The 19,047-nt window shown below is 40.0% G+C and overlaps 1 protein-coding gene across 1 annotated transcript in view; it reads right to left on the reverse strand.

Annotated features, from left to right (window-relative positions):
- Positions 1-975: 975 nt before the first annotated feature.
- Positions 976-19,047, reverse strand: part of NPSR1 (neuropeptide S receptor 1) — a 56,419-nt gene continuing 38,347 nt past the window's right edge. The window contains exons 3-9 of the mRNA XM_017820291.1: positions 18,637-18,740; positions 18,194-18,287; positions 13,405-13,606; positions 4,393-4,469; positions 3,621-3,710; positions 1,389-1,569; positions 976-1,267 (exon numbers count right to left, since the gene is read on the reverse strand). Coding sequence (XP_017675780.1) covers positions 1,174-1,267; positions 1,389-1,569; positions 3,621-3,710; positions 4,393-4,469; positions 13,405-13,606; positions 18,194-18,287; positions 18,637-18,740 — 842 coding nt within the window. The 3' untranslated portion in view covers positions 976-1,173. The remainder of the gene's footprint in view (positions 1,268-1,388; positions 1,570-3,620; positions 3,711-4,392; positions 4,470-13,404; positions 13,607-18,193; positions 18,288-18,636; positions 18,741-19,047) is intronic.

Consider the following 19,047-nt stretch of genomic DNA (forward strand, 5'->3'; position numbering starts at 1 on the left):
ATGCCCTGAGGGCTGGGGGAAGGGGATGCCCAACTGCTTGAGTGCTGTGCAGCAAAGCTTTGCCTGACGGAAGGTGTTCTGTGAGCCTCACAATGAGTTTACAAGACTGGACCATCAACAGCTAATTTTTTCTAAATGTAATTTGAGTTTTATGGTTTCACTTGGGTCTTTTTCTAGCTCTGAGTTTGTGCAAAGATGTGTATGGTGGCTTGCATGATTTAAGTGGCAGGGATGATTTACATAGGGTAGGGGGTAGGGAAATGCTGCTGTGTGGGTGGCGAGATTAATCTGCAATGACAAAGTGCCCTGTATGGCAACTCCCCATAGGGCCCTGAAAAGACTGTTCAGGGCCTTTGTCACAGAAGCACGTAAGGATCTGTGCGTGGGATGAACCATGGGGTCTGGGAGGGGCTGGCAAACACTTTCTCAGTAGCCCAGAAATAAATGATTATCTGGATGTGTCATGTGGAGCCCTTCTGGGATCCTGGGGTGCCACTCATGTGCCAAGGTAGCACAGCAGGGAAATATCGCACTGGATGGGGAAGAAGAGCTACAGGGATGGTGTGGCTGGCATGAGCTGAGAAGCTAGGCCAGGAGATGTGACAGGCAGTGACCCAAACCTTCATTCCCCTCTTGTCTGGCTATGACTTTGTAAGTGGTTCTGTACAAAAACAGATATAATATATAATTGAGTGGCAGGGGTGTGTTTTCATTGGAAAAGTGCCTGTGCTTTCATTTTAACTGGGGTCCTTTCTCTGTAATTACTTGTAAACACTCTATCAGTTATATGAGCCAGATGGTACAGTAGATGGCTTTTAGCGACTCCTGGAAAATAGAGAAGACTCTGACTAGACATCTTTTACTTTTTTTTTTTTCTTTTTTTTTTTTGCTGTTTGGAGCATGCATAGATTACAGCTTGCTTTAAACAGAGGGCCAAGATGAAGCCTCAAAACAGAGGCAGACAAAAACCTCGCTCTGAGTTTGGCACTGGCAGTGTGAGATTGCTGAAGCTGCAGTGCCGATCCAAAATATATGTGCTGTAAGATGCACAAGAGCAGCAAGTTGCAGGCTCTTGCCAGTCAGTGTCCATCTGCTTCACGATGACAGGGCTTGTGGGGACCTCTGTTGTCTTCGGTACAGGTTCCAGTGTGGCTTTGCGGAGCATTGTCTGTGCTAGATGTATTCCGGTTTGGACAGGACCTGCAACTCCTGCCCTCCATCACTCCTTTCCCGGAAAGTCCCTCCCAGCCTTTGAGTTCTTCTTTCCCTGTAAAAAATAAGGAATGGTCAGAATTAAAACGGACAAAAATAGTTAGTCAGTTTACGGACTGTGCTTGTGTTCCCTCCCATCTTAGGGGGTAATCAGAGTGACAGTAAAGGAGCAATACTCGAAAGGGGGGCAGAGGCGGTTGCTGAAGAAGCAGTAGATGAGGGGGTTGATGGCACTGTTCAAGGCTGGCAGGTTCTGAATGATCACGGATGCGTAGAAGCGCTCTTTAGTCTCAGGGAGTATGTTGAAGTTGTCCAGGATATCAAAAAGAAAGTAAGGGCTCCAACAGAGAACAAATGCTGCAGAAGAGAGAGAGAGGAAGAGCTTGATGTTGGATAGTTGAGCAATTTAGGGAGGCAATTACACACTCATGGAGAGACTGTCATAACACATAAATATTTGTTTATGCAAAAAACCCTCTCGCTATTCAGGATCTTATTTAAGAGAATAGTTATTAGATTATGCTTTTATTTGTCTTTTTTATTTTAATGCCTATAAAATATATTATGTCTACTATTCTAAGTGTTTAGAATGCTCCCTTTAGACATATTTAGACACTTCAGAACACTACACAACACATAAAGGGTAAATAGGTAGCCAGTTAAAGCATCATCAGTTATAGTGAAGTGCTCTTTTAATGGTCCCCTGAGTGAGCAACCAATCTAAATGTACACGCAACCGAAGCGCTGCTCCGTGACAGCACTGCCTGTCATAGCCACCTATTAAAAGAGGCTCTCAGACACCCAGGAGCAAGGAATGACACTCTTTCACACCACATTACAGCAAACCAACATGTCATTTGGTATGCTGGCTGGAGGTGCTGCGTACATGGAATGTGCAGGAAGATTCTCTAATTTCCTGTACTGCCATTTGAGAGACGAATTTGAGGAAGGGAAAAGAAGACTGCATTGCTCATAGCCTCTGGTTTTTTTCAGAGGCGGTAGGGAAAAAAAAGGTCACAGATCTACCTTTATTTGCAAACATAGGGAATGAATCTGTCCTTCACAAATTTTTGTGTCATCTCTTCTCACAAAGGCTTATGATTCAGGATTTCCATAGAAATGCTGGGACAGGCAGTTCACTCAACAACCTATAAGTACCTGGGTTGCAAACAATCTGTAAAATCAGACACGATCTCTTCCTGACCCAGATGAGACAGAAGAGTGACCTCATGCCTGTTTCTTGTCACATTAATCAATATTTCTTCTCTGGCACTTAGCTGAGTGCTCCTTGAAAGTGCCAGGAAGAGGTAAACTCACCTCCTGTATTGTAGAATAACCAAACAGGAGATGTCTATGCACAGATATCCATAAAATAGCAGTACACAGTCCCAGCATGTGGATCATAGCACTAACTGTGCAGAACTTTAAGTTATCTGTTTGCACATCAAGAGAGGCTGCATGCCTAATATTACCAAGGTACACTGAAATACTGAGCATCCATGTGAGCTCTTAACACCTGATGGCCTTGCAATAGTAGTTGCATCTGACAAAATCTTTCTCAGAAAAATTCAGACACAAAGAAGCTGTTCTTGGGCTTATGAAAGGTATGAATCATACCACCCTCTCTCACATCTGCAGACACTACCTCTACACGGTGAGCTAGGCAACTCAGTAGTGGCTATTATCACAGTATCCTCCAATCTGAATTTTGCACAGTATTGGAAAGAGAAGCAATCTCTTTTTCAGTGTCAGGGGATGATTGTCAGCCCTCAAGAGTAAACAGCTTTGGTCGCTTTCCTGCATTTCTCTGCAGTTAATCACAAGCCTTGTGTGACGCTGGTTTTATTTATTGAGATAGAATATCAGCCTCCTAATTGCATCAGAATAATGTAATTTCCCTGGGAGACAGAGAACGCCTGCACTGAGTCATCTGTTGCTCAGTCAGGAAAGGAGAGATCATTCTTTCCATCTCGGCAGGCAACACACCTGTAACACCAAATGAAATCGCTCCACATCCTGCCTCTCCTTCCTCCACCTTGCACCAGCCCAGCAGCTCACATGCCATACATAGTCTCTAAGCCTAAAAGACAACTCAGTTGCCAAATCTTTCAGCAGTCTGGATGGGAAGGAGATGACCCCTTCCTTTTTTCTTTTAGACATTGTCTCTTCTTTACTTTCTTAATGCTGTGCATATAATTTCATTTGAGGCTTATGTCAGATGCCTAAAATAGGAGTGTATCAGCCAGAGGAGAGAGGAAGGACAGGGTCAGAAGGCAAGTCAGGGATCTAAGTTCCTTCTCTGAGCCATCTACTGCACTTTGTCTGCTGATGATGGAGGTTGCTAGGGAGAAGCAGCTTCCTCATGTCAGCATCCTCCCTAGCTATCAGCTGAGGGGCTTTTCACTTACCAAGGATAATTACAATGCTGTACTTGATCGCTTTCACTTTTGCCCTTGATATGAACCCACGACTGGTGCAGCCAGCAGAGGTTTTGCCACCTGGGAAAAGAAGAGTTCTGCTAGTAAGAGAATAGGGCTGGTGTGTGGATGTGTCAGTGTGTACCTTGGCAGGCAGAACAGGAATACATAGCCCCATCCTTCCCTGGCGTCAGTCAGGAGCTCAGTAGTTCTTGAAATTTGGGCACTTTCAAGTCTGCTCAAGTTGAACCCTTAAAACCTGAGCCACCCAAAATCAAAAAGGTAAATGTAATCAGAGTAGATCTTTCTGAAGCATTTTGGCATTTATAGTCTTGGGATGGAATGCTCACTCATTTTATAGCCTTCTGTGGCCAAGAATTTCTGATCTTGAGCAAAATCCAGATTTGCCAAGGAAATGCGAGAACACAGAAAAAGTGTTACCTAGGTATATGCTAGAAAATATTTATTCTGAAAATGGACAAAGTTCTAGAAATAGGAATTCTAAGTTCTAGAATAAGTAGTTTTCACTTTTTAATAATTTTCTCACAGATTTTTCCTATTGTTTCTCTAAATAGGGTTTAGTGTCAAGGGAAAGAAGGTAAACAATGTAGAAAAGAGTTATGAATGAACATTTACAGAAACCCCATTGCCACTGCTGTGATGGGGGCCCAATGCAACACTGCACATCCAGGCATTCCCAGATTTGTGAGAACCAGCCGGAACTGAACCATGAGGCTGGAGTCACGTGCATGCTGAGACTCACCAGGACAGCTGGATAGGATGACAGCCTGAGCTTTGCTCTTCATCCAGATGGTTCGAATCACGATTGAATATATGACGCTACAGAAGGGAAAGAGTCATTGGTATTATTAGGCACAGTAAATTTAGCAGGCATCCCGGGTCATTTGTGCTCTATGATTACACTTATCTATGTGTAAGGAGTTCATTGAGATGATGGGGCTGCATAGGAATAAAAATAATAAATGGCAACAACAATAGTAAATAAGATATGACTCTCACATAGTATTTTTCTGAAGCAGATCTGAAGAGTTTTCACCATGGGAGTCCTTATGATTGTCCTGGCTTTGTAGATGTCAAATCTGAGGCTCAGAGGAAGGCAATGATTAGGCCAAAATCTCACAGGCAAGAGCTCAGTGGGGATTTTGAGCTAGCCAAAGCCAAATCCTCCTGGGTACCAGCCCCAGGACACTAGCTTTGAAATGAGGGAAGCAGGGGGAGGGACCTGGTACTGCTATATGTACACTTCTGTTTTGGTGTAACTTTGTGAGTGTGAAGCTAATGAATAAAATGGTACCCTGGGGAATTTGATAGGGGCGAGATCCACGAGAAATGCAGTTAAATACAGCAGTGCTCAGTTTTGGGTCTCAAGGTCCTGTGGTGGAAATCAAGGAGGACAGAAGTATCAGATAGATGATTCAAAACCAGATCCACCACAATTTGCATATTTAGAGAGAAATATATACTTTCCATGGAAATAGATGAAAAGTGCCCTAGTGCACAATGACCTTGGATAGTTATGATCTTTCCCTAAGGCAATAACCAATCTGAACTTCCATTGGTTTAGTATGGACTAGGTAAAAATAATTTCTAAAAGCCGAAGATCTGTTTGAACCCACATCCTCCTTGAGGATGTTACCTTTTCAGCAGTTTATATGCGAAAGATATGAGGCCTTGCTCTGACTGCCTTTTCTCCTGCAAGTGTGCATAAGGTGCAGCTAAAATCACTAAGCAACAGCATACCTTTGACTGCTGTTTTCCTTTTTGGTTTGCTAAGGAAGACAAAAAATGACTTAAGAATATTTCAACTAATGCACTCAGGTTGCCGTGTTTTCCTGATGTAAAAATCCAAGCATCATAACAGAAGTCATTATGTACCATTTGCAATACAACACAGTGCTCTGGAGAATCTGGGGCAGCCTGAGCATTAATTGCCTTAAACCTTAGTGGTCCCTCTGTGAAAAAGGTGCAACTAAGAACATTGTTTCAGGGTGTTTTATAGAGGCAAAAACTTGTCTTACTGTTATATGGTTTATTTTCATTGTCAGAAGAGGCATTATTCTTACTAGACCTTTCAGATTGATTTATGAACCTTTCCTACAGCACCATCAATTGCTAGACACGCTTGCAAAGGCGATATTTGTGCTCAAAAAGCTACTAGAAATTTGGAGGTTTCCTTTCTGTGGAAGTTTGAGCCATCTGGCTTCCAGATATAGTACGTGAGAGCTGTAAATTCATTGTGCGTTCTGGGCTGTGCAGTAGAGCCGTAACATCTTTGCCCAGTGAGGGGTTTGCATGCAGTTGCTGTGGACTACTACTACTACTCCTTAACCTCCTCAAAGGTCCAGCTTGGCTCCCAGCTGACTTGAGCATTTTCCTTTTATCTCCTGGCTTTTCAAGAGGCTGTTTATTTAACAGCTCATACACTTGAGAGTTTCTTTCTACTTTGTACTGACAATGGTGGAAAATTTCCATATTATTTCTCCTTTGTTCCAATGAATAAGAATGTATTATTATGATAATTGTTGTAATCTCAAAACAATTTCCAGACAATTCTTAAAAATCCTGTTTCTATTTTCTCCCTAGCCTGCTATCTCTAGCCTGGCCTTTGTATTTGTAGTTGAAACAATGTCCCCTCTGATGCAGACTTGCCTGTGTCCAGCAGGACATGTTCAGAGCTGCTTAAGCATCAGGACGAAGAGGTCTAATTCTGCAGTCAGACTTCCTACTTCCAGCCAAGTGCCACAAGGATTGAATTATAGTCAGGCTCCTCTCTTGCTTTCCTTTTGACCCCAGAATGCTTTCCCTCTTGGCTGCAGAGTCTGGTAGGAACATGCCTTTTGCCATATAGTTACAGCATTTTTTGTCTTCATTGGCATTTCACATATGAGATTACATGTGATTCATTTGTATCCCTAATTTTTAGGACTCCAGTGGAAAGCTGAATTCCTGTTTTAATCCAGAGGTTTATAAAGTGCTGCCAACATAGTGGGTTTGTGCTGGTGTTTTTGCCTCTGTTCATCTTTCATATCTCTATAGCTGAAACCATTGGAACTTTCCTTATCAGGAGTGGACCAGGGTGGTGTAAGGATGCTCAGAGTGGGTGTCAAGAAAGCCAAGTCACTTGTTATGCTAGGTACTCTTCTGAGTGATGGTTTTGCCAGCCACAATTATGCCTTTATGATTTGATCTCTCTGGGACTCCAAAGAGTGCCTAACTCGTACTAGTGCCTAACCAATTTTTTTCCCCATAGAAATGCTGGCATGGAGCTAAGAAACTGGAGTTTCCAGAAATTTGTCACCTAAATCTTAAGATCATAGAAGGCAACTGCATGTGTGTTTCAAAGCCACAAGAGTAAAACACTTATGGAACAGAAGTTGTGTTTTTCTTACAACAGAAAAACATTTTTTTTTTTTTCAGAATGTATTTGTAGCTCCTTTCTTTCTGTAAAAGGCAGCTGAAGGAGAATGTGGAAGTTGGTCAGATCTCAAAGGGTGGGAAGAAACTCCCACTTGGAAAATGAAGTGGCAGATGAGCTAGGAGTAACAGGGAACAGATGATAACTGGTATTCAGAGGGGTGTTTGGCAGTGGTCTGCACCATTCTGACCGTATTGTAATATCTGTTCCCTTCCTCTGCATGTCAAGCTGCTCAGCCTTCACTATCAAGTGTAAAAGCACAATACATATTGCCACAAACCCATTTTTCAACCCATGTAACATGTCTGCATGCTGCTTGCTCTTGTCTCCACTGAAAGCACTGAGAGATATGATGTACAGTTCTTTAGGTCCAGATGTTGTCATGTTTCTTTGTATCTGTAAGCACAGAGTGCACTGGTCTTAAAGCCCTCACTGAGGTTTCTTGGGGGCTATAGAAACATGTGCTCTAGTCATTGTAATACATGCTGTGATATGAAAATATTATATGAGTTGTTGTGGCCCATTATTTTTAGGTGACAAACTAATGAAAGAGTACTATTTATCATGGAGTAGTCAAACTTGAATGGAAAATTCATCCAAGATATTTTGAAAAGGAGCTGCTCAGGCCTTGAAGACCACAGGATAAAAAGGACATGCTGTTGATCTGAAAATGTGACAATTTTTCTAGCCCTGATAAAATGCATATCTTGAGAGGTGGCAGGAAAATACAAGAATATTGCTCACATTATGGATATATCTGAGAAAAGGAAATTCTTTGCATCTCCAAAAACGACTTAGCATGATCCAAATTCTGAAGGACTAAGATCCATTTTCATCATTGCGTCTTATTAGTTAATGGTGTTGTTTAATAAGCCTCATTGGTAATTACAGCATTCTTTATCAGGTAAATACGTAACTTATGTTTAGTCATACATGAATAGTCCCACCCCATCTTTATTTTTAATTCATGGATCACGTTTTTTGGAAAATGAACTGTCTTCTGGTAAAGTTGTATATTCATATTATCAATCATAAGAGTTATTGGTCTGCCCACTCTTTAAACACAGATTATTTATTTTAAGTAAATAATTGCATTATGACAGTATCCCATCCAACCTCAATATTTTCTAGTAAAATGAGACTTTACCATGGCAAAAGTGCACTTAAGCTTCCTGCTAAATGCTTCTATTTATCATCCAGCGTTGCCTATTGTTCCTTATAATTTATTTGTGCAAAGTGATGCAGCTGCATTGTTTTATGGTAGCTAATTTACAGTGCTGCTTATCTAAAAAAAAATGGCATATGTAATCTCATTTGAACAAACCATTGCAGGTATATGTGATGGGTAAATGAAGAGATGGGCAGATATTAGAACATATGTGCAGGATCTATGCTTTCTTATTTAGAAATGGAAATTGCAGACAAAAATGAATGTGCTCACTGAATCAAGCTCAAAAAATGACCTTTAGTATTATTATTAATGGTATTTCTAGTTCCTTTATTTAATTCAGAGAAATACCTTTTATTTAATCTATTTTTTTATTTCATTACAATGCCTTGGGTTTAATTCTGTATATTTCCTTTTAGTCAATTCTGGTTTTTCTCTTCTAATTATTTTTCAGCTGCTCCAAAGCAAATGTTCTCTTTGGAGTTTAGATTTTAAACAGCAGATGGATATTTTTTCCTCTATGCTTCAAGAGGAGGTTTAGCAATTTTTTTAAACATGAATTTGCAATTATATTAGATAAATGCCTATGTATTACATTCATAATATAAAAATATATTTAGCAATCATGAATAACAGCTAAAACCTCTCTGAATTTCTGAATACTCAAGTACCAGAATATAATTATGTTTTGACAGAGTAGTGATACAGAATAGAAACCCAGTAGCTGTCCTGTCTCCCCATCACAGGATCTGATGGGCCCAGATGCAACTATTTGCAGGAGAGCAAACTTGACCTGTATCTAACCTCTGCTCAGCAATGCTCCAGTTTTCAACTATCACAGATACCATTTGAGCTTTTCTTGGTGTACTTCAGCACAGGAGAAAAGGTTTTGGTTATAGTTGATGACACTTGTCCTCAAATAGGAGAGAACTAATTATTGCAGGTTCCCTAATTACTTTTTTCTGAATTTTCTGAGGTTTGGTAGGTTGACAATATCAACTGCAGAAGTGGTAGAATAGTGTAAATAAGAGGGAACAGAACAAATTTTTAAGCACTGTATAGAAATACCTGATGCGGGATCTGTGGTTCTCCCTGTACGACACTGAAATAGTGGGGACAAGGAAAGATTTTACATTAAAAGAACAAATATTCTTCCCTTTTTTCATCTCTCAAAGATAACCACATGCTTGGGTTAAAAATACTAATAACAGCTTTTCATTCTGTTTTCATTATTCACGTCTTGTTCATTTGTATTATAATCAGATGAAAAAACCTGCCAAAAAACCACAAGCTGTTTGATAACTGATTGCTGATTTCCCAGTTGCGAAGAAGTGGTAGGAATAGACCTCACAAGTATTTAAATCTTTCAGGCTGTTGCAGTTTTCTTCATAAATTACCTTTTTAAATATATGTTTAAAAAAACCCAAACAAAACAAGGGGGACAGAATGTTTTTTTCTGTTTGACATTTTGGCTTGGAATCTAAGTGCTCACACCACATCTGGGGGTTTAGCTTGTTAGTGGAAGGATTTTCCAGACTGAGCATAAGGTTATCAGCTAAATAATTCATTCCATGGGCTGTAGTGTTATGAATAGCACAACTCCTGTGAGTTAGTTGAAGGCTGTCAGGAACATGTAAAATCAGCTCTACTGAGAGAGCTGAGGGATGGATGAGAGAATCTTAAAGATGGTGGTGTCTGGACTGTAAAAAGTGAAAACAGCTCAGCCAAAGCAGTGTATCTAGTGTGGAATTAAGTCCTGCACCTGAAAAGTAAGATTTTATCCTTTTTATGCACTTCAGATGAACAGCACCAGAAAAAAGTGCTGTCATCAGTGAACAGCTTTGCTCTAGAGGTTAGGTTTTCAGCAAATTCAGGCAGCAGAACTAATTAAGAATTAACTCCGCCAGCCAGTGTCCCACATTGCATCAGGCACCTGCCGTGCAGCTAAATCAGAGTGCTTCAGCAGAGAAAATAAAGTAGCTGTGCAAACAATATGAATTTTTGCAGAAAAGATTTTATTTTTTTCCATGTGTGCACCCTGCCTTACTGCCTCAGTAAGTGTGTCGTGTGCCTTGGCTTCTGGTTTATATGTGGTCACAGCTTCTTAGATACTGATCCTTGACTTTTCAGTCACATCTATGTGACTTTTCAGTGCACATCTATGGATCTTCTCTCTGTCATTATGTTGTGGCCTTTTTTAGGTAACATCTTCAGCTAAAGAGCATTAAAAAAAATAAATCACAAAATGCCTTCCTTCATTTACTAAATAAAGCCTTTCATTTTTATAATTAATCTCTTGACAGAGTAACACACAACTAGGATGCACATGATCTCTCTCACCCTTATGAAATCGTGTCTCATTTATCATCAAACCTACTGTGCATATGAAAGTATTAGGTGGAACAAAACATTTGCAGAGAAAGTGAGTCCCTGCAGATATTAACAGCCATTCCTGTTGTTCTTGAGCCACCAACTGCTTACCAGAGTATTTATTTGCTGCAGCCACATCAGGTGGATTAGCTTTAAACTCCTGGACTGCCAATAATTTTTGACAAAATAGATGTCACACCTTCAGGCTGCATTGACAGATGTTTTACAGATACATCAGCTGGGAAGTTGCAACCTTCACTTTTGTGCTTGAGACTTGAAAAAACGTTCTAAAAAATAGCCATTTATTTCCAAATTGCATGGCATTTTTTCATAATGTCTCAGCTGACCTTGCCCTGATGATAATCCTGTTTTACTGTAGTTCTAGACCATCCTTTGTGTTCTGAAGAAAATGGTATCACTGGCAACTAGAAATAAATAGGCGCCAAAAAATCTTTCCCTGTACCACTCCCCTTCCTTGCTCCCAGTGCCAGACACCACTTAGGACATGTCAAAATTCTGACTTCTGCTGACCCAGGAGCATTTGTATTAATATACACTGAAACCAGGGATGTGTCTGGACAACAACCGGCACTGCGCTGCCCCCTGCCTCCAAGGCCAGTGTTTTAAGTTCCTGAGCTGCCATAAACTTCTTGTGTGAAAGTTGCTTAAGGTTAAAGGCACAAAAATTTTAGGATGTTTTATTCATGTCTCAGCTGTCAGGGCAATCTCATGAAATGCCAGTTTCACTGCCTTTCCCTTTCCTCTCATGTCTTCATCACCTTCTTGCTTCTGGGGATTTACTGTAAAGTAAGTCACAGAGCTGATCTGGTTTGAATATCTTCCTTTGGCAGGGAGGAGGGGAGTATAATGTCAACAGCTCTGAAATATTTGTTGCTCTGTAACTTGTCTTTTCTTGCCAAACAAGTATATATGGCATGTAAAAAGGAGTAGCTGGTCTGTAATAGAAAGCGTGCAAATCTGTATGTTTGAGGGGGAAAGAGATGTTTCACACACCTATGGAATGACTGGTAACTGGACAGGCTGTGGGTCTTTTTCTAAAAAACTTAAATGCTGGCTAGAATTTCCTGATTGCTAGCTACTTGAGAAAGCTTATTAAAGAATCCCTCTAACAGTAACAGTCATCCTCAAAGTTTTCTAGTGCCATTTCTTTCCACTCTTAAATTGCTTTTTGCCTGTTCAGTGTATGTTTATTTTTTTTTTGCTGCTAGTGCTGGGCTGCAGATCTACCCAAATTTTTATTTACATATTCCCAAAAATATTTTTTTGGTTTATTTAAAACTAGGCTGCTTTAAGAGACAGGACAACATATAGAGAAATGATCCTATCTAGGAAGGAAGAGCTATTGGACAACTTGGGAGTAATTTTTCTCTATTGCTATCACATCCTTTCTTTAAGGAGAATTTTCATGATTTTATTTATTATATCTGTGCAATCTGGCACAAAAATAGAAGGTTTAGCAAACTGACATGTTAAGAGCAAAGTGTTATAATCATCCCTTTACTCTAGGGAGCAATACCAGTCCATGTTGAATCCATAACAAAAAGTCAGGTGACTTCAAGTACCACATGGTTTTGATTCTATCAAAGATAAACTGGTTTCTGTTAAAAGGTGCAGAACTTAATGTCCATGATAAAACAGTAAGAAACTTCAAGGCATTTAGCTTTTTGTAGCCAGTCTCGTCATCCGCCGGAAAAGGTCAGCACCTTCTTCCACTCCCCGCCCTGCTCTCACCCAGGGAGCTAATGAGCAGGAAGCTAACAGAGACTCATGGCTCATCACTTGTTGGAAAAGCAGATGGACTGAGAGATATATCCAAGGGACATGCAAACGTAATTCCCCTCTTAGAGTCCAAACAGCCTGTCATCAAATTATGTGGGGAAAAAGGAGTCCCAGCAAGTCTTCTTTGCTGCTAAAAAGAAGAGATGGACACCAAGAAATCCTAGTAACCTTGCTACTGAAAGAGAAAAAAAAGGGGGGGAAAGAAAGATAAGGGCACAGAGAACAAGTTACTGCCACTGGGAGCCTTTCAAGGCAGTTAAGAAACCTCAATCCCCTTCCACATCAGATTTTGGCTGCTCCTTTGCGTTGGTAACTCCTCATGGCTAGATAATTTTTGTTTAACGTCAACTAATGGCAGTGCCCTAGAGGGAGGCAATAAACTTCACTGATCACTGGGCACAGTCTGGGTTATTGGTTGGCCTCAGTTTAAAACAGATTCTGCAGCAGATTGCCTTTGTGATTTGGGGCAAATCAGTCTCAAATATTTGCAGCTTAGGTTCCCCATAACAAAACAGGAAGAATTGTATTTGCTCCTATTTTAGAAGTGGTTGGCAACTTCAAATGCTTGGAGGTTTCTTTCCAATCCTGGTGAAGGAATACTTGTCTAAAACTGTGAAGCTTGAGAGCACTTCAATTTAATTTTACTATAATTAGTGTTAAATGTAGTTTCCTGTTCTTCTATTAAAATTATCTTTTGTAATAATAGATAGATATTCATACTGGATTTATGGAGATATCTTTCAAGCCTGAAGCTGTGGAGATAAGTGGACACACTTAGAGATTCATTCCTCTTTTCAGAGAAAATGTTTCTGGCTGTTAATACCACGTGGAGAACACCCAGGGCAAGTACAGCGACCCATGTATTATGTGATAAAAACCGAAGCAGCTATACAGCAGGTACGGAAATGAAATTGTAATGAATGAGTAGAAATTAAGGCATTATGCTGATTGCACACTTGACAGCTTTTACCACATGCTTGCTGATTGCGGTTCAGGCTTACCTGATAATGATCAGAGGGATGAAATACACCAGGAAAGCCACCACTGTCATGTAGGGTATCCAGTAGGAGTCATCAGGCCAGAGAGCCCAGCACTGCACTTCTCCGTTGGAGAGCTGCCGTTTCCCAAAAATAATCAGAGTTGGTATGGAAAACAGGAAAGAGAGGCTCCAGGCCACTCCAATAAGCACTTTCGCCTGTCTTTCTGTGCAACAGAGTCAAACAGACAGTGTTAATGGGGTTGTTGGTGAGAGTGAACCCTTGCAGCAGTACTGACAGAGAGGCAGGGAGGAGATCATGTAAAGAAAGGGAATTTTAGGCTTCAATTGGCTGATGCTGAAAAGACTATGAAGGAAAAAAGGGATTTCATCTCTTTCTCATGATAAATAATCATGTCATTATGGGCTTGTACTTTACAAGTTTTATTTAAGGATGCTTAGGGTCTGTTGAATCTGAAACACTATGAGAAAGGCACTGGTCAGGGTCAGCAAGTCAGAAAAATGAAATGTAAATGGTTCCTCTATGCTACCAAGAGAACCTTGTGAATGGATGTAAAGGACTGCAGGCCTGCCCTACTGCCTGCCTATTGATGCACCTTGAAGTGAGAAAGATTGCAAAACCTCTCCTATCAGGAAAAAGAAAATGCCTCAGTTCAGGATCAGAACAGAACTGCACACCCAGCTGCCTTTACCTCCAGCTGCAACTTTACAGTCCCACAGAAATGTGGTCCTGAGGAGCATGGGCATCTCCTGCACTTCTCTGTATTTTGATGGGGCCAAACTCAGCTCCCGTTGAAGAGCATATGCCCAAGCCATGACAAGAGTGGACTGCTAACCATGAGACATAGCACATGACGGTGCTCAAGTGCTCAGCCCTGTTTTATCTGCTACAAGAGACATTGACTAGGAGATCCGTGACCTCATGGTGAAGAACAGGAGCTGAAGGATCCCAGAACACCCAACAGATTTGGGCTACTGCTTCCTCTTGACTTCTGGCCTCCTCCACTGTCAAGTGGGGAAAACAAGTGGGCAACCAAATGTTGCCTGGTGGCATCCATGGGATTTTGTAAATAACAATGTATCAGAGCAAAATGTCCCAAGGCTTTCATTTTCACAAATCGGTATCTTCTGGCTAAAATCCAGGTAGCTCTAGCGAAAAAGTGTGGGGAAAAAGGGCTGATCTGTGGAATACCAGTGATTTTCAGTGACAGTTAGTCCTCCTCAGCTAGATTGTGAGAGGAACAGATGGGGCAGCTTTTTTGATCTAGGAAGCTTTAGTGTTCAAACACTTTATTGTCCTAAAAAATACTTGAGGTGAAACAGAAAATCACTTTAAATTATGCATATCAAAAAGAATGTCTTTCCTCTTTGAAGCTCAAAGAGCAATACAAAAGCATGTGGGCGAAACATTCAAAAAGTAATTTTATGCTTTATAAAACATCAGTTGCAAATACTCAGTTATCCTGCTCGTTTTTAAATGCTACCCACGTTCAGCAAAACACAGTCTTGCTAATCTAGGGCTTAAGGGAACTCTGATGACATCTGCCTAAGTGAGAGGGTTAGATTAAGTCTATAAATATTGCACAGGAGAAGGAGAACTGTACAGTTTCCCAAAGCATAACAGAATAAACTTAGCAAAAGGAATATTAAGAATAAATTTTGCAAAATATTTCCTGACGGAAAGGATACTTCAAATGTGAGCTAACAACTTAAACTACATTCATACAAGTCTCAGTCGGGGCCACCTGTGTATTTCTAAGGGAAAAAGATCATACCTGGATAATATGCCTTATTTTATTTGCACTGTATAACAATGACTGTAATTTGGACTGAAGTGGGCAATTTGGGTTGGACAAGAGTGGTATTAGATCTTTGTATTTTATAAAACATTACCTGCGATGTTCATTTATTCTTGTTTTAAAATGTCCCTTGTGTTTGGTAAAATATGGCCTTGCTAGTCTAAAGGGCTTTACGGGGCAGTGATTGCATTCAGGGAAGCAGACTTTTGTTTTATCAGACTAATGTTGATTTGCTGCCTCACAAGCAGGTTTTGTTTGTTTTTTTTTTTTTTATGCTGGAGGTTTTTTTAGTAGTTACTCTAATATGCTCTAAATGCCAGCAAATCATATAACTAGAACTATGTCTGTTATAAGCGGAATAAAAAAATATCAGATTTTGAAATACAATACTCTATTTAGCCAGTCTCAGTATTTTCCTTTAAAAAACAACGTTGCTGTTTAACTGGAGAGTTTTTCATACTGGATGGTCAAGACTAACTCCCAGGGTTGAGGTGGGAATCTCAGCTGTGAGCACTGAGTCACGTAAAGGATGTTTTCATGTGACTGTCCCCTTTACTCCGCTCTCACAATCCGTGCGCTGTGACAATGGTTTTGTGCACATCTCTGCTCCCAGCAACGTGTGGCAGGGATGCACCTCTTGGAAGGAACTTTCCTTCCTGCCACCAAGAACGTCAATGCTATGCAACCCTTTGATAAAGTGACTGCCACTTTAAAATTAGGTTCTAAATCCAAAGAGAACGGGCTGTTCCAGAATCTCATTGATTTGGTGGACTTTATAATTGTTTTCAGACTAAAGCCATGCCAGTGACAGTTTACACCTATTTGGGTTTCTTCTAATTAAGCAGTTCTTCTGTCACCTCTTGTTTAGTTTGTATGTTGTTTGCATATGCCTTTTCAACATGATGAAATGTCTTCTATAACTTCTCAGTTTCTTTTCCTTTTGATCTTTATTTTACAATTTTTTATTAATACCCCTTTTTGCTTACAGAATGAGGTGCCTCACAGTAAAAGTGTTAGGAGTAGAAGCCATAATTCTTTCACATCCTTTACTTTCTGTGGTCATTTATGTGTTTGCAAATTATAAAATATTCAACTGTCAAAGTCTGTATTCTCAAAAACCGTGCAAAGTACAACTCATTGCAAATGCTTTTTAACAGGACTTGAAGCTAGTAACTAAACCACAATTTTAAAAAAATGTTGGTTGACATTTTCAAAGCTAAATACTTGATTTTTTTTTCTCAAATCACATTCCAAGGCCACATGGAAACATAATTTTTAAAATCACTAAGGAGAAGCAACTCTTTTGTTTCTTGATTGAATGATTGCGAGGGGATGAGTGTTTCATTTTGGAAAGAAATTTGCTACAGGTTGACTCAGAACTGTTCATGAAGTTTCTCTGTGTCATCACCAATAACAAAGTTTTGTAAATCTCTTTGTTCTCTATCTGCAGAATAACTAAGAGGGCATTTCAAAAGCCTCCCACATGGCACCTCTGCAAGAAGTAGCTGGGTTGCAAAACGTGATTATTTTATATATATTCCAAAAAGTTGCTATCATAAATATACCTCTCTAGATTCTTCATTTGGATTTACAGATGCTTTCTTTTCCCCTTTGAACATGGTCTTTGCTTGTCCATCAGTGAGTAGCCAACTCTTGCCAGAGGCAGGTGAGTTTTGTCAGTGCTTTTTCCTCTGCCCAGAGCTGCACCCAGCTGATGACTCTGGTACCCTTGACTGAGGGCGATGTTTGCTCTTCTCCAGTTTTAAAAATAAAAGAAAAAACATAATGGTATAGGTATAGCAAATGTGACTTTTATGAAAATTTGAGGTGAGATCTGAGGTGATTTTGGTGCGGGTTCTTTTTCAACTTCAAAGTGTTTTTCAAAGATTAACCATCAAATTCTTTACTGTGCCCAGGCACCAATTTAACAAGTGCTACTTTTCCTATACAATGAAGAAGAAACACCAGCAGGTCTGTATCATCTTGCCCCACTCAGCTGGTGGGTTTATGAGCACCTGCCTTCCTGATGAAACATCAGCACGAGCTGTAGGGCACACCACATTTACCAAAGCCTGCTGAGAAAACCTTGATATCAATCTCTCCGGTCTAATAAAGTTGATCTGCACACTGGAGAATATCAAGCTAAATTTCAGACAAGTATTTGAAGTTTTCAGATCTTAACATCTGCCAAAGCTGCACCACTGCCTTGGCTGTGATTGATTCATAGGTTTTTAAGGCCAGAAAGGATCATTAATCTGATCCCCTGAATAGAGCCGTCTGGCAAAAGCCATCATTACTCCAAAACAAGAATGATATTTGCATTTGATTAAAGCACATTTTCCAGACCTCATGGTCCTTATAATTGTTCTTCTTCCTCCCCATCTGCTAATTCTGTTTATTCACTCAGTGCAACATACTTAATGCCCAACTTTGTCTCTGTAGGAAAGAAATAATTTTCTTTAAACTGTACTTCTAAGAGAACAGGAGATATTTGAGTGCTGTAAAAAACCCCACAAATCAAACCAAAACAAATAGAAGAAATTATAAGAAACAGTAGGTGTCCAAACTTATACACTATATCTTTTGAAGTTCTTATTAAACTGTTGTATGAATTCTCAGTACCATCTTCTCCATCAAGTTATTTTTTAGTGTGGATAAATAGAAAATATAGCTGTAGTCAGTATAGTTGTACAAGAGATAACTTTTGCCTATAATTACCTTCTAATAATGCTAGAAGATAATGAAAACCACTATACATTTTAAAATGTCATTTCATTCTTTGCTAACACAATACTTTTGAACACTGCTAAGGGCTAAGTGGAGTTTAGTAAATCTTGAAATCAGAGTTCCTTTGTCATTTGAAAAACTGTAATGGAGTTCAAATGTAGCTACAGCAGGAATAAATAATTCATGGCAACAAGATTAAGAATTTTGAAAACTAAAAAACTATCCAGTAATATCCATAGCAATAACAAGGCACAGAAATTCTCCTACCTCCTTGCAAGAACTTCATTGGGTAAACTATGGCATGATACCGGTCTATGCTTAGTGACACAAGGACGTAAGTTGAGGCATAGAGAAGGACCACCTGGGGCAGAAGGTGTAACAAGAGAGCAGTTGAGAGAAATTTGTTGCAGAAAATTATGTCAGCAAGAACTCTGAACTAGGAACATTTGAAAACTTTTAAAGAAAGAAAAAAAAGAGAAAAAGCAAAAAAACCCCCACTTTTTGTATTCACCCAGATATTTTTCCTTTACCTCGTCCACAAAATTAAGAAGATTTTATATGCTTTGATTAAAGTGTTTCAGCTTTAAATAGAAATTTTCATCATTCAGCACTTTTGAACAATTTTATACAGCATTTCTGTTGGGGTTTCCTGCTGTGGGGACACAAAGCACAGCAGCTTGGGCATACAGGGGAGCACGAGGTTTCTATACCTGGAAGTAGCGAACGATTCTGCAAACGATATCAGGAGCCATAAAATCTCCAGTGTAGCGCCAAATTATGTCAGTCATTATGTTTATGAGTCCCGTGAATGAATCTGCAAAGAAAATTAACTGAAGAAGCATTAAAAGAAGCAAATAATGACCGCAGGTGAGCCACAGAGGTGGGTATGACCCTTGGGATGTACCAGCTCCCCCACTCCTGAGGGCAGCCAAGCCACAACTAGTCAGCTGAGAATGCTAGAGGAGCTGGGAAAGCTTCCAAAGGTTTGTGTATTTATTTTCTTGCTTTCTTAATTTACCACCAATTCATTCAGGCAGACAGACTCTCACCACTGCGACCCGGGTTCGATTCCCAGCCCCCCAGGCAGATGGAGCTCGTCAGCCTTGTAAGGCAATCCATCT

Source organism: Lepidothrix coronata, unplaced genomic scaffold (genome assembly GCF_001604755.1).
Source record: "Lepidothrix coronata isolate B3197 unplaced genomic scaffold, Lepidothrix_coronata-1.0 Scaffold3, whole genome shotgun sequence".
In the NCBI taxonomy this organism is placed as follows: domain Eukaryota; kingdom Metazoa; phylum Chordata; class Aves; order Passeriformes; family Pipridae; genus Lepidothrix; species Lepidothrix coronata.